Below are 15,001 nucleotides of genomic sequence, written 5' to 3' on the forward strand. Positions count from 1 at the left end.
ATAACATATATGTTAACCCAACTGCTGCGGACAGCATGGAGACAGCAGTATAATATTCACCATCTTCAAACTTTAGAAGACTACTTTTCTTTCCAGAAAAAAATCTGAAAAGATTCTAAATATTACAAGGCACTGCAAAAGTCTGCAGGCAAAAGAATGTGAATTATACATAAAACAGAGGTGGACCTATGATGTAGAGCAGCCATTAATAAATGTAATTGTGCATGTCATCCATGGAGCTTTTTTCATCCTGGGGTACACTGTTTAAAAGGACTGCAACTTGAGAAAGGGATCATAAAGCCTGCAGTATTTTTACTTTATAGGTTGTAAGTCTCAGTGTAATTACACAAAGCCAACTCTTACAATGAAACGTAAGCAGTTTTAAAGAATTACAGATTTTAGGCACATTGTTTTTGTATACATGGAAAACACTGCAGTGCAAAAATTTGCATTACACTAATGTCCTAAAATCACTTCAACTTGCAAACCAATACTGTAGAAGAAATTTGAAGAATCAGTACATAAGATTTAGAAAGACTTGTCCAAACCAAAAGTATGCTTTATGAAAAGATATTGTAGCTCTTATTAACAGCAATTCTCAAAATGCTGCCTTGGATGCTCCGAATAATAGCAACAGAATCTTCATGATGCTGAGTGTGATCCTCAGGTAAGCAATATAAGACACATTAAAAAAAGGATACTGAATGTTGCAAAGACTGTGCAAAAAAAAGTACACCCAATGTTTCCTCATTACTTGGCAAGATCACGGGGTAAAGTTTTTAGAGGAATATGAAGGAAAATCTATCAACAGAAATGTTGGGTGATCATTTGGAATGTTAACCAATAGACAGAATTCATTATTAGGTAAATGTGTACTAGAAATGACCTTGAACTGTTCAGAGTGGAAAGTAAGTATTTTTATGTTTATATGTGGCAGTCAATAAATACCATTTTAGAATTATATTTGGGTTTCACAGACTGAGCATTAGGTAACTCTGTGACTAGCCTTTTAAGATTATTACAGTTAACCTTCTTGAAAACCAAAAGTGTATATTTTGACATTGCCTCCCCTCCTCCTAAAACTGGATAAAACCCAGTAAAGTGCAACTTGACAGTGATCTCTCTCAGATTCTAAAGAGGCTGCCAAAGTCATCTAAGACCTAAAATCATCTAAGATGCTATAGATACTAACAAGAAACTATAACCAAAAAAATGGTAATCCCCCCCAAAAAAAAGCTAAGGGCAACTTAAATAGTATCCTTTGAGGGTCTACTATCTACTGCAGGACAGTGTATACCCCACATCTCTTAGAACCCTGTAAAGCCAGTGTTTCATGTGTAAGTTTCAAAACCTACAAAACCTACTGTGTCAAGTAAATTTCACTTTAGAAGAACAGATTAATAGAGGTGTAACTTGAATCCTCTTTGTTAGGAATATAAAGATTCCCCCCAAATGAGATCCATATCAGCTGCAATATATCCCTTGCAAAAGAATGGAAGCCAAACCAATGCCTCTCAGATGCTCAAAACAATGCAGTGTGCATATGAGAAACAAGGAGATAGCTACTTTGAATTACTATGGAAATCCTAAAGCAGCTACAGTATCTGCAGAAATCAAGGAACTGTTACAGTTCTGTTTTTTTCCTTTCTCTCCGCCTCACCTAAAACAAGGTTTCACTCCTACTGCTGTGATGACGGGAAGAAAATCACATTAAAAAGGGCTCATGTTCTATACTGGTTGACAAAGTTATTCCAATTTTATACACCAAAACATTTCCTGCAGCAAGTTACCCTGCCTTCTGTGAAAGGTAAACCTAAGATAAAGATGTGAAGAATCCCATAAGACTCTGGCTGTTGGAGGGTCTCACTTTGTCCACATTTGGGGAATATCAATGTAAATAGTTTTTACAACTTTTAAAGAAAAGTATCATCCAGCTGCAGAGAGCAGCAATAAAAAATGGGGGCTTCTCAGCAATGCATGAAAAGTGTCCTGGAAATGGTATTGCTCAAGCTGAGCTTTTTAAAGCATTCTGAACGGTATTTTTAAAAAATCAAGTATCAAAGAGGATAGGATTTGAAGTGAAAAAACATTTCTGTGTGCAGTGTTCTATGTACAAACTGCACAGTTCTATAGGATGATGTGCTATATCAAATACTACATTGGAACAAAAAATACAGTGGAAAGTAAACTCAAAATGAGGGGAAATGTGGCAGAACCCAAGAAGAAGAAAGTTTACTATCTTAGGTGTCCCGGAAATAACTCTGAAAAAAAATCTCCCTTTTCTTCATCATCTACTATGATTCACTTGGGACCAGGAGGGATTGTGGATGGATTTTGCACTGATGAAGCTGGAAATGCCTGCAAATTCATCCCTGGCTGGAATGGTCCCCCAGACTGGGGAGGAATTACTACAGACTGTTGTGGTGTTCCTGAAATTCCTACCCACTGTACTGGATAACCTGGCCCTCCTACAGCATTATATTGACAAACATGGGGCATTCCATATGATGATAATGGCCCAGGAAATGAAGGGAGTGTGAGTCCTTGTGGCAAGGAGGTTGGGACAGCTCCACGGATTTGGGACATAGAAGAAATCCATGTTGATGTGTAGCCCATAGTAGATGGAGTATTCTAACGAAAACAAAAATAAAAACAAAAGATCAGTTTATTTGGTGGATACTTTCACCCATCTATATCCCTTTTTGGTTTACTATTCTCCCCTTATTATTCTGAGTGGCTACCATTTTTTGAGTACTTTTCTGTATGCTAAGCATAGATATATACCTAATTTCATTTCACCTTCGTAAGTGCCCTACAAGGGAGGCATTTTTAGATGAGGAAACAGAAGCTCAAAATTGATAATACCCAACACCACTTAGCAAGTTAACAGTAAGGTGAGGAGTTAGTTCCAGCTAACTCCAAGGCCTCTACTAAATCTCTGTTCACAGTTTAGGGTCTCATTTCCTCATTTTAGCACTACTCTTCTATTTTTTACTTCCTTCTGCCAGTCCTAGGAATTCTTCTCATTCAGGGCCACAGACAAAAGCCCATCTTACTATATAATTCTACGGAGACAGAACAGCATGATTTAGTGTGGCACAATGGAAAGAGCCTGGCATAAAGTAGGTGCTCAAGAAATGTCATCTCCCTACCCCCTTCTACTCACTATTTAAAGCCTGACATTTCCTGGGAGTTCCTATCATGGCACAGTGGTTAACGAATCTGACTAGGAACTATGAGGTTGTGGATTCAATCCCTGGCCTTGCTCAGTGGGTTAAGGATCCGGTGTTGCCGTGAGCTGTGGTGTAGGTCTCAGACGTGGCTCAGATCCCATGTTGCTGTGGCTGCAGCGTAGCCTGGGAATCTGCATATGCCTTGGGAGCAGCCCTAGAAAAGGCAAAAAAACAAAAAAATGAAAAAAAAAAAGTCTGACATTTCCGTTATATTTTTGGAAATTTAAACTCAAGAAAACTGTTTTTGGCAGTACTAAGAAAATATATTCCTGCTGACTTTCATCATTTAGTATTATGATTATGTGTATTATAGAGATTACTGAAATTTTATGCACTTGGGAATAATGTCTAAATGGGAGTAAATAATTCTTACTTAAAGGAGAGCTTCGTATAAATTTCAAATTTTTAGTTCTTCTAAATTAATGGTCAAGCTAAAACCCTTTCAACTAAAGTTTCAAACTAAAGTTAGGATAAAGGTTTTTAGCTTGACTCAAGAATGAATAACAAGATGTCTTGAGGTGAAAAAAAAATTTATTTAAAGTCCAGCGATCCCTTTTTCATGTCAATATTTTTGTTCTGTTAAAATTAAATACCTCTGATTTAAAAAATAGCACATATATTATGATCATACATTTATAAAGCTATTTCTATGTATCTATATACAGACATTGATATCTGAAATGATGTTTATCTAAAATTAGTGATTATTACTTTTGGGTGGTGGAATTTAAAGGTGGTATTTGGAGTTCCCGTCGTGGCGCAGTGGTTAACGAATCCGACTAGGAACCATGAGGTTGCGGGTTCGATCCCTGGCCTTGCTCAGTGGGTTAACGATCCAGTGTTGCCGTGAGCTGTGGTGTAGGTCACAGATGCGGCTCGGATCCCGCGTTGCTGTGGCTCTGGCGTAGGCCGGTGGCTACAGCTCCGATTCAACCCCTAGCCTGGGAACCTCCATATGCCGCGGGAGCGGCCCAAGAAATAGCAACAACAACAACAACAACAACAAAAAAGACAAAAGACAAAAAAAAAAAAGGTGGTATTTTATCTTTTTTTTTTTTTTTTTTTTGGCCGCACCCTTAGCAGGTGGAAATTCCCAGGCCAGGGATTGAACCTGCGCCACAGCAAACAACACTAGATCCTTAACCTGCTGCACCACAAGGGAACTCCCTTTTAAATTTTTGTACTTTTCTGCATTGATTAAGTTCTATAACAAATATTTTTCATTTACAAACAATAATAATGTGATTTTTATTTTTTAAAAAGAATGAATTGGAGATGACTTGTTATATTTAATCTTCTCCTGGATATTTAAAAGGAACCTCAGATTCAAGTGACTAAAAACAAGCATATGATCTTTCGCCTACCAAAACACACACTGACTGCTTATAACACTGCCTGCTTATGTTCCCCATCGTGATGATTGGTTACTGGAATGACAGCCAGTTACACCAGCCAGAAACCTAGCCTTCACACATCCCCTCTGCCAAAACATTAATTCTATTACTAAATCTGGTCCATTTTTATCCCTTAAACATTTCTTGGGATCTATTCACTTCTCTTCATCTCAACTTCTCTCTCTCTCTTTCAAATGAAGTATAGTTGATTTATCAAGTTGTTCAACTTCTCTTTATTGAGACTACTGTGACTAGCTCTTAACAGGTTTACCATTATCTACCCTTATCTTCAATAATCTTTCTTCTTACTTTAAGCCAGAGTGACCTTTTCAAAAAGCAAATCTGATCATATCAACTTTGGGGCTTCAAGGACTATCCATCTCCCTTAAAATAAAGACAAAGTTCCTTATCATCATCACTTTTAAGACCCTACCTATCTCCTTAGTTAGATTCACTCTATAGCAACTCCTCTCTGCTTTCCTCATTTCGGGCTAGTGGACCTGCTTTCAGTCCTTTCACGGTGCCTTTCCCCATAAGGGGCTTCTGCATATGCCATTCTTTCTGTTTAGAATCATATTCCCGCCCCCTTTCACATAGTTAACACTTAACTCATCCTTCAGATCTCTGCTCAAACATCATCTTCTTAAGGAAGCTTTTCTTGACTTCCCCCCCCCCCTTTTTTTTTGCTTTTTAGGGCCACACCGGCAGCATATGGATATTCCCAGGCTAGGGAGTCTAATCAGAGCTACAGCTGCCAGCCTACACCACAACTCAGAGCAACGCCAGATCCTTAACCCACTGAGTGAGGCCAGAGATTGAACCTGCAACCTCATGGTTCCTAAACAGATTTGTTTCCCACTGTGCCACAATAGGAACTCCTTGACCTTACTGTATAGTATCCTATAATCTCTCATTTGTAGTCCTTATTACAGCTGCAATTTACATTTACTTATACAAGTCTGTTCACATCTAACTGTCCCACTAGAATATAAGTCCTATACAGAGAACATACTCAATTTTGCTAATCAAACACAGTACCTAACATAGGGCTTGGCACATAGTAAAGGACCTAGCACATAATTGTGACAAAACTTTCTAAGACTACAGAACATGCAAGAACATTAGATAGTGCAATGAGCTCTCCACACAAAGATATAATCAACTGAACCTAAAAATACAAAAATAGCATAAATAGGATACTACTTTGTGCTAGGCACTCCATAGACGTTACCTTATTTAATCCTCACAGCAATGCCACACAGGAAGGTATTATCCCTATTTTAAAGACATGAAAACTGAGGCACAAATGCCTTGTCTAAAGTCACACAACTAGTAAATGACTGAGTTGACACTGGAACCCAAGTCTATATAAAGACCTTTACCACTTTTTTTTTTTTTTTGTCTTTTTGCCTTTTCTAGGGCTGCTCCCAAGGCATATGGAGATTCCCAGGCTAGGGGTCGAATGGGAACTGTAGCCACCGGCCTACGCCAGAGCCACAGCAACGCAGGATCCGAGCCGCGTCTGCGACCTACACCACAGCTCATGGCAACGCCGGATCCTTAACCCACTGAGCAAGGCCAGGGATCGAACCCGCAACCTCATGGTTCCTAGTCGGATTCGTTAACCACTGCGCCATGACGGGAACTCCGACCTTTACCACTTTTATTCATACTCCATCTTCTATTCACTCTTCCTCCAAACATCCCTCATTATACTGCAATAAACCACCCTCCTATTTGTCAACAAAGGCCTCCATTCAAACAGTATTCAGAGGATCTCTCACTGGCAGCGCCAACGCATTTGTACTTTGAAATTTACCTCTAAAGGCTTCTAATTTTTACAATGGTGATACTATCTGTGTATAAATCGGTGCCAGGAATAATATAAATACACAGAGTCCTCAAGCAGATATACTACTTGCTAGTTTGGAAAATCTAGGCTTTTGAAAATTTTTATTCAATGTTAACACTGAATGTATTTTTAGACTTTCTACATGCAATGACTACACACACACACGTGTACACAAACATAACAGACACACACTCAGATATATCTCTTAGTTACATGGATTCAAATTCTAAGCCCTGACTCACATTTTAGTAAATTTACTCTTTTTTTTTTTTTTTTTGCCATATCCACAGCACGTGGAAATTCCCGGTTCAGGAATCAAACTTGTGCCACAGCTGCAACCCAAGCCACAACAGTGACAATACTGGATCTTTAACCTGCTGAGCCAGTAGGGAACTCCTAGATTTACTCATTTTGAAAACATGATTCTTACTTTAAAAATTCAAAAACAGAAAAGTACAAAGTAAAATTAAGGCCCAAATTCTACCATCCAGCATATTTTAATGGTTTTTCCTATTTCTATGCATATATTCATGTATATATATCTATGTAATGTGTATAATTTTACATAATTAGTATATATACTATTCTATGAGCCTGTATTCTTCCCACTACAGAATGCACTGTGGACATCTTTGTACATTCAACTGCATGTACACCTAAGACCATATACAATTAAGTAGATATTTCATCCATAAACTTAAGACATCTTCTATAAAGCTCTAGCTTAAAGACCTTTAAAGTTCTTTTTCATACTGAATACATAAGATTACTTATGGGCTCTGGGTATACTGATGTACAAGTAACATAAGATAGCTTTTCCTCAAAGTCCAAACTGTTCTTACACCACAAGATTGAATTAATCCTCACTCCCTTTGCTTTCTTTTTTGATAACTTGACGGTTTTTTTTTTTTTAAGGTATAATAGCATAAAACAAGGATCAGCAATCTATGGCCTGCCATCTCTTTTTGCAAACCAAGGTTTAGTGGAACAAAGCCACACCCACTTTTATGTATTGTCTATGGCTGTTTTGGAAGCGTTGAGTAGTTACAACCACATAGCTTGGAAATATTTACTAACTGGCCCCTTCCTAGAAAAAGTTTTCTGACCCTTGGCCTAAAAGATAGTTTTCTCAAAGACATAATGAATCAATACAAGGATAAATGTCTCTATGTTGTCAAGTCATACCACTCTCTCACAGTGACTATATCCACAGGCCTAAGTGAATCAATTTTTATTGTTTTAGTTTTCATAAATAAATAGGACCAGGTATAAAAAAACTTACTTCATATACTTTGTTCCAGTTGTCTGTCTCTAGTTTCTGTTGACTCTGTTTAATTTGGTTTAAACTTGGCTTAATAAGAGAATTTCCTACTGTTTCCTTTGTCCAGTCATCCACCAGTTTGTGTAAGTCATCTGTGAACATCCCTTTTTTACTAGCTGGAGATGGCTGGCATGATGCTGCACTACTTTCCACACACGGTGGATCTATAAGGAAAAAAACAGAAACCATGAAAATGAATTAAAATTGATAAATTAATACTCTTTTATGGCTAGTAATGCAGAACTACATATTGGGTACAGATAGGGTAACCAGACAGTCTAGTTTATCTGGGATAGCTCCGATTTAAAGCTGCTGTCCTGGTATAATTACTAACAGAATCCCTTTCACTCTCAAAAGTTCCTTCTTGTTTGGATGTCAAATTATATAGTCACCTTAGGTTAAATATAATAAATAGTATCTCAAAAATATTAGTATCAACTCTAAGCTTTTCATAAATTTCCTCAGATAAATACTTAGAAGAGTTTTAAAAAAATTATAGAAAGTTAAAAGTGGAAAGAACATCAGAAGTCTAATCCACATCACTTGTTTTATAATGGGGAAATGAGGCCCAGAGAAAGTAAACTGACACGCCTGAGTTCCTACAGTTACTTACCAGCAGGACCAGGCCTGGAGCTCTGAAGCCTAAATAAGAATGCTCTCTTTTCAATATACCATAGTGAGTTTCAACAAGCTTCAGAAAACTAAAATCTCATTTAATTTTTAACTGATATTTCTGTTTATTAATGATAAAAAGTACGTATTTCTAGAATAGCAAGAACAAGGAGGTAGATGGTTTGTGAGCTTCATTAGTTCTGGAGCACAAGATATCCAAATAGATGAAAAAAATCAATTACAGATGTCTCCATCAGTGAAAAGTTTCCTAATCTGAACACCACACTAAGTCTTTAAATTATTTAGAACTTATCACACATGCTTAATAAATCATTCTCATTGAAAAGACTCATAAGTTCCTCTCACTGATTTATAAATCAAAACTTACAGAGTGGGTCTAAAATGAATTTTAGGAAACAGTTGTGAAACTGTTGTGAAACAAGCAAAATAATATGGCCAGGGATTTAATTAAATAAGCATGTGAAAATTTCTTGTACAACTATTATGGTACCTTTTTTGGGGGCTGTAGTCAAGCATGCGAAGTTCCAGGTAAGGGATCAAACCCACACCACAGCAGTAACCTCAGCCACTGCAGTGACAACACCAGATATTTAAGTCACTGAACCACATGGGTTCTTCATTATGGTACTTTTTTTTTAATTGTGGAAAACCATGAAAAATGTAAAAGATAATGCAAGAAACCTCTATATTAACACTTTCAAAGCACTTTTCTATTCTTTGAAACTTATAACAGACTTGTGATATAGGTTCAGCAAGTATTCTATTTTTGTGATGGGGAGACTGGAATCTAGAAGGTAAACAACTGAGGTTATAGAACCCAGGTATTCTGATTATTGTACCAGCCAACCCATGCAATGAACTGGGAAAAGTAAATAAGAAAACTGCTTAATAAGGAGGAACATGATAATCTCAATGCTTATTTATACACAGTCTGTCGTTCTCTATGACTTCTGATCTAATGAAGGTTTAGATTGAAGGAGATTAAAAATTAAATGGAAATATACTAGTGAAAATTGCATAAGAAGAGTTTAATTAATTAAATGGGACATATTCTCATATACAAAAGAGTTTTATAAAAATAAATCTTACTGGGAGCTCCCATCATGGTGCAGTGGAAACGAATCCCACTAGGAACCATGAGGTTGTGGGTTCAATCCCTGGCCTCGCTCAGTGGGTTAAGGATCTGGCATTGCCATGAGCTGTGATGTATGTATGTCACAGATGTGGCTTGGATCCTGTGTTGCAGTGGCTGTGGTGTAGGCTGGCAGCTGTAGCTCTGATTGGACCCCTAGCCTGGGAACCTCCATATGCCGTGGGTGTGGCCCTAAAAAAAAAAGCAAATAAATAAATAAATTTTACTGATTTAGGGTTACCACGTTATATCAAAATGAGATACCAATCTTGTTGGAATTCCTACTTTTCTAAGACTTAAAACCCCAGGACGTACGATCAGTCTATAATAAAAGTATCATTTTTTTCCTGTTATCCCTCTTGCACATTCATCTAATTTTCTTCCAACTTCAGTGAGCAAACACTGTTGAGGAAGACTTTGGAGTTGAAGTGTTTATAGATTGTGTTCTTACTCTGTTCATACTTGCTGTATGAATAAAAAGGAGATGAGAGCCAGAAATATATACATATTAGGGCCAGCATTTCTGCCCACCCAGCTAATCTTAGAGTGTTTTTGTGCTCATTTCCCTTTAGTTTCCTAAAAAAAAAAAAAAAAAAAAAAAAAAAAAGCTTGTTAACATAGAGCTAAGTTTGAATGTCATTCATTTAAGAACACTTCTGCACTATGGGAAACCCAATGTCAGGATTTTTTCTTGTATACAAATCTAGTGGAACAAGTGATCTTGAGCCCTTAACTGAAATCCAATGATTGGCTACTGCACTAGTGGCACAATAGCCAACAAGTGGAGGAAGAAATAATGAACAAACCAAAACAAGTATTTATTTATTTGGGGTTTTTTATTGAGGTAACACTGATCTATAACATTATGTTTGATCTGTACAACACTGTATTTCTATTTCACCCTACAGCATGCCCACCACATCACCATACAGTTGATCCCTTCACCCATTTCACCCTCCCCTTCTGGTAACCACTACTCTGCTCTCGGTATCTGTATTTGTTTTTGTTAACCAAAATAAGTATTTAAATGAAACAGGGGCTGAGGCAAGACTACTCCTAAGTAGGCAACAGAAAGATCTACACATATATACCTTCCAAAAGTTACCAAGAACAATGTGCCATATGAGAAGGAAAAATGTTACTTGAATGCTATTCAGTGCCTAACTATTCAGTGCCTAACTTTACACTTGGAAGGAACATTTATTGATTGAGTTACTTTAAAAGTTATTCATATCATATTAAAGTTCACAACCAGCAATTACCCAACCAATGCACATAAAAGAAGTATGTTAGGGAGTTCCCACTGTGGCGCAGCAGAAACGAATCTGACTAGGAACCATGAGGTTGTGGGTTTGATCCCTGGCCTCACTCAATGAGTTAAGGATCCGGCATTGCTGTGAGCTGTGGTGTAGGCAAGTAGCTGCAGCTCTGACTCAACCCCTAGCCTAGGAACTTCTATATGCCATAGGTGCGGCCCTAAAAAGATAAAAGAAGTACTCTACAAATGTGTTTTATGATAGGTGGTAACATAACTTGTTAACTTCAAAGGTGCTCTTTAATATTCATTTCTTATTGATGAAATGAATAAAATCAGAGTTCATTCAGTCCTTGGTGCTCTTGTTTTTCCCCCAAGGTGATTCCTACATTCAGACAGTTCCAGTAATCACTCATCTGCAAATGTTTCCATCTTTTACCTCAAACTTTGTTCTCTCTTAATCCAACCTCACAATCAACTCTCAAATGTGTTTCTCCAATTCAGTGTCAGTAAATTGTTCAATTCAATACACCTGGAGTCAAATTATCATGGTCTTGGCATGAGAGTTTGCCTAAATGTCATATTTCTGTTAAAAGATACCACATTTTCTCCAAACCACCCAGAATCAGACCCTTTGTATCTCCCTACAAACACATACACATCTAGTTTATCACCACATCATGACAATTCATTCCATATAGCATCTCTTGTCTGTTTTCATTTCCACAATTCTCTAAGCTCTTAATCATCTCATACATGTATTGCTATGCTGGCAATGATCTAAACAGATTGATTCCCTGGGCTCTAGCCAATACATTCTTCACATTGCCACCAAATTAGTACCAGTTAAATACTGTTTTCAACATTTCACACCTTTATTCAAAAAACAAAACAAAAAAAACCAAACCCTCAAATTTTAATAGTTTCTTAACACTAACAATAGTGGGTTTTCAACTTGTTTAGGTGACAAAGTCCTTGGTAGTCATGATTGTCTTTGCAGACCATGCAAACATACATTATCTTATTATCCTTAAACATTCCATCATTTATTAAGCTTAAATACAAAACAGTATGTTAGATATTATCTTACATCAAACTATAGCATAAATAAGCTGTGACAGTTGCCCCCCAAAATTTTTTAAGCATGGGGGAAAAACCTAATATACACCCTCCATTTCACCTATTACATTCAATTTCTCCCAAATAAATCTTATATTTCACCATTTGTATGCCTTTATATCATGCAGTTCTAGCTACTGACAATACTCTCAACACTCCATCAATTTTAACTCAGTCCATTTACCTTTCAAGACCAACTCAAATCTTACTTCCTGAATAGGGCAGTTTCAGACCACTATTGCCCTGGATGATCTCCCACTGCCTCCTTTCAAGCCATTGCAGACACAATTTCAGGTACTGGAAGGCAATGCAGTATAACAGTGAAGAGCCAAGGCTTAGAGGAGTCAGACAGATTTGTTTAACTCCACTAACTTTAGTCTCCTTGCCTATAAGAGACAGACACTAACTTCTGTCTACTTTAGAGATGTTTTGAGGACTAAGATTATGTAATGCAATTATGTTTCAGAGCTCTCCAAGTCCACAGATTCAGTGATTCAATGGAAGGTCTCACAGGACTCAGTACACAGTTGTATTCACGACTAAGTTTATTACAGCATAAAGATGCAAAATAGGATCAAGAGAAAAAGTGCAAGGAATCTAGAGAAATTCATGCACAGACTTCCTTATGCTCTCTTACTATGGTGAAGGAGCACACTTGAGTATACTCCTTTCTCTCAGCAACAAAAAAAATGCATCAATCTATGAGTAAGTTTCTGGCTAGGGAAACCCAACTCAGTGCCCAAAGTTTTTACTGGGGACTGGTCACATAGGCATCTTCTGCCTGGCATGTACCAAAATGCCAGACTCTAAGAAGGAGAACAGATATTCGGCATAAATCACATTATCTGCAGCAACAATCTAGGCAAAGTGAACCTGACTTATCAGTTAAGGAAGAAAGAGAAACCAAGTTTCTATATACCAGCCAAGGACCAGCCTTGGAAACAGCGTTTCTAAAGATAAGTCTTGTGCCTGCAATGTTAATTATTTTCTGCATAGTTTAGCACAATGCTCATATTATAAGTTAACCACACACCTACACTGTAGATACCATTACACTATAATATCATGCATCAGTTCATGTCTCTCACAAAACAAATATAACCCTGTGGGCAAGGTAAGATGGATGTGGATCTCTGTATACATGTTAATGCAGTGCTTCTTAAAATGTGTTCTGTGAAAAGTGGGTTCTCTGGTAAACATATTTGGGGAAATGTATAGTTATTTCCTTTCTTGAAAATTCTTAATTCATATTAGCACATTAAAGGATCTAAGAAGGTTCTACAGTGAAAACACTGGTTTTGATATGGTTTAACTCCAACATTTCCCATTTGACCATGCAACACCCATTAACTCCTTGCTGACAGCTTACAAAATGCTGTGTTAAGGCCAACGAATGTGTCCACCAAACTTGGCCAAATGGGGAAAATATGAAATTTCAGCAAGCTTTTTTCAAAGCTTGCTATTAGAACTAGAAATATGAAATCACTTGGTCCTGTAATAGTCAATGAAGTAATAAAACCACTAGAAGGTATGTGTGAAAAACCCTATTTTTGCACACTGACTTCAAAGAATTCTTAAAAGAAAATGAATATAATTCAGTTTTCACTTAGGGAAGTAATATTTTCATATTAGGTCTGCTTAGGAATCAATCAAAACATTTTAATAAATAAGTTAATTTAAGGGAAATTTAATAGATACTTTCCTTCCTACCTGTTAAAAAATAATTTCTGGGAGTGCCCATCATGGCTTAGCAGTAATGAACCTGACTAATATCCATGAAGACATGGGTTCGATCCCTGGCCTCGCTCAGTGGGTTAAGGACCCCGTGTTGCTGTGGCTGTGGTGTAGGCCAACAGCTGCAGCTCTGATTCAACCACTAGCCTGAGAACTTCCATGTGCTGCAAGTGCAGCCCTAAAAAAAAGAAATAATAATACTAATAATTTCTGGGAGTTCCTGTTGTAGCTCAGTGGTAATGAACCTGACATGTTTCCATGAGGACTCAGGTTTGTTTCCTGGCCTTGCTCAGTGGGTTAAGGATCTGGTATTGCTGTGAGCTGTGGTATAGGCCGGTGGCTACAGCTCCAATTCAACTCCTAGCCTGGGAACTTCCATATGCTAGGGTGAGGCCATAACAGACAAAAAAAAAAAAAAATATTCTGGCTTCCAGCATGACAGAGTGAAGAGGTAATCAAATCCTCTCCCTCAAAAGCAGTAATAAAACTGGACAAAGCTCTCAAAAACAACCATTTCAGAAATGTGGAATTCGTCAAAAGGCATAAAACAAAATCCAAAGCATTATTCATGAAAACTATTCAACTTTTAAGAACTGTGTAATTTGTGGTGTTTTTGCCAAGGGTTGATCCTGTTACCCTTGCACCAGCTCTTTTTACTCAGCAGTTCAACCGTAGCAGGGCAGATTGAGAAAGCTGTAAGCTTTGCTGCTACTGCTGCTGCCATAGAGAACTCACTTGATTTGGAGCTTTAGAAGCATTAACCTGAGGTTAACAGGGAGATATGGGAAGTGAGACAACCATAGCAGGCTTGATCGATTCTCCACATATTTCAGGTTGACTGGAAAATTTTCACTTGCACAGCACAAACTTGAGGGCCCAAATCATACATATATAACTGGCTGACAGAGCCCGATCATGCAAAGAGGAGGCATGAGAAATCCTAGAGGAATATAAAAGCTGGGTCAGATAGAAAATAGCCTCAAATTTATTGATTTATTTTATTATTATTTTTTATGGCCACACTTGTGGCATATGGAAGTTCCCAGGCTAGGGGTTGAATCAGAGCTGCAGCTGCTGGCCTATATCACAGCTGCAGCAATGCCAGATCCAAGCAAAATCTGCGACCTACACAGCAGCTCACGGCAGTGACAGTCCTTTTAACCCACTAAGTGAGGCCAGGGATTGAACCCACATCCTCAGGGATACTAGTCGGGCTCTTAACCCACTAAGCCACAATGGGAACTCCTTGCCTTAAATTTACATTGCAACCTCTGACCAATCTCTGGCTATACACTAAGCAGTGCAGATATAAGAGTTACTCCCAGGAA

The 15,001-nt window shown here is 37.7% G+C and overlaps 1 protein-coding gene across 6 annotated transcripts in view; it reads right to left on the bottom strand.

Moving 5' to 3' along the window:
• The window catches only part of WNK3 (WNK lysine deficient protein kinase 3), a 172,679-nt gene continuing 158,043 nt past the window's right edge, over positions 366–15,001 (bottom strand). For all 6 annotated transcript variants that reach the window (XM_013986189.2, XM_013986188.2, XM_013986187.2 and 3 more), the window contains exons 22-23: positions 7,762–7,964; positions 366–2,631 (exon numbers count right to left, since the gene is read on the bottom strand). In XM_013986189.2, the coding sequence (XP_013841643.1) occupies positions 2,302–2,631; positions 7,762–7,964 (533 nt within the window). In that variant the 3' untranslated portion in view covers positions 366–2,301. The remainder of the gene's footprint in view (positions 2,632–7,761; positions 7,965–15,001) is intronic.

Source organism: Sus scrofa, chromosome X (assembly GCF_000003025.6).
Source record: "Sus scrofa isolate TJ Tabasco breed Duroc chromosome X, Sscrofa11.1, whole genome shotgun sequence".
Taxonomy (NCBI): domain Eukaryota; kingdom Metazoa; phylum Chordata; class Mammalia; order Artiodactyla; family Suidae; genus Sus; species Sus scrofa.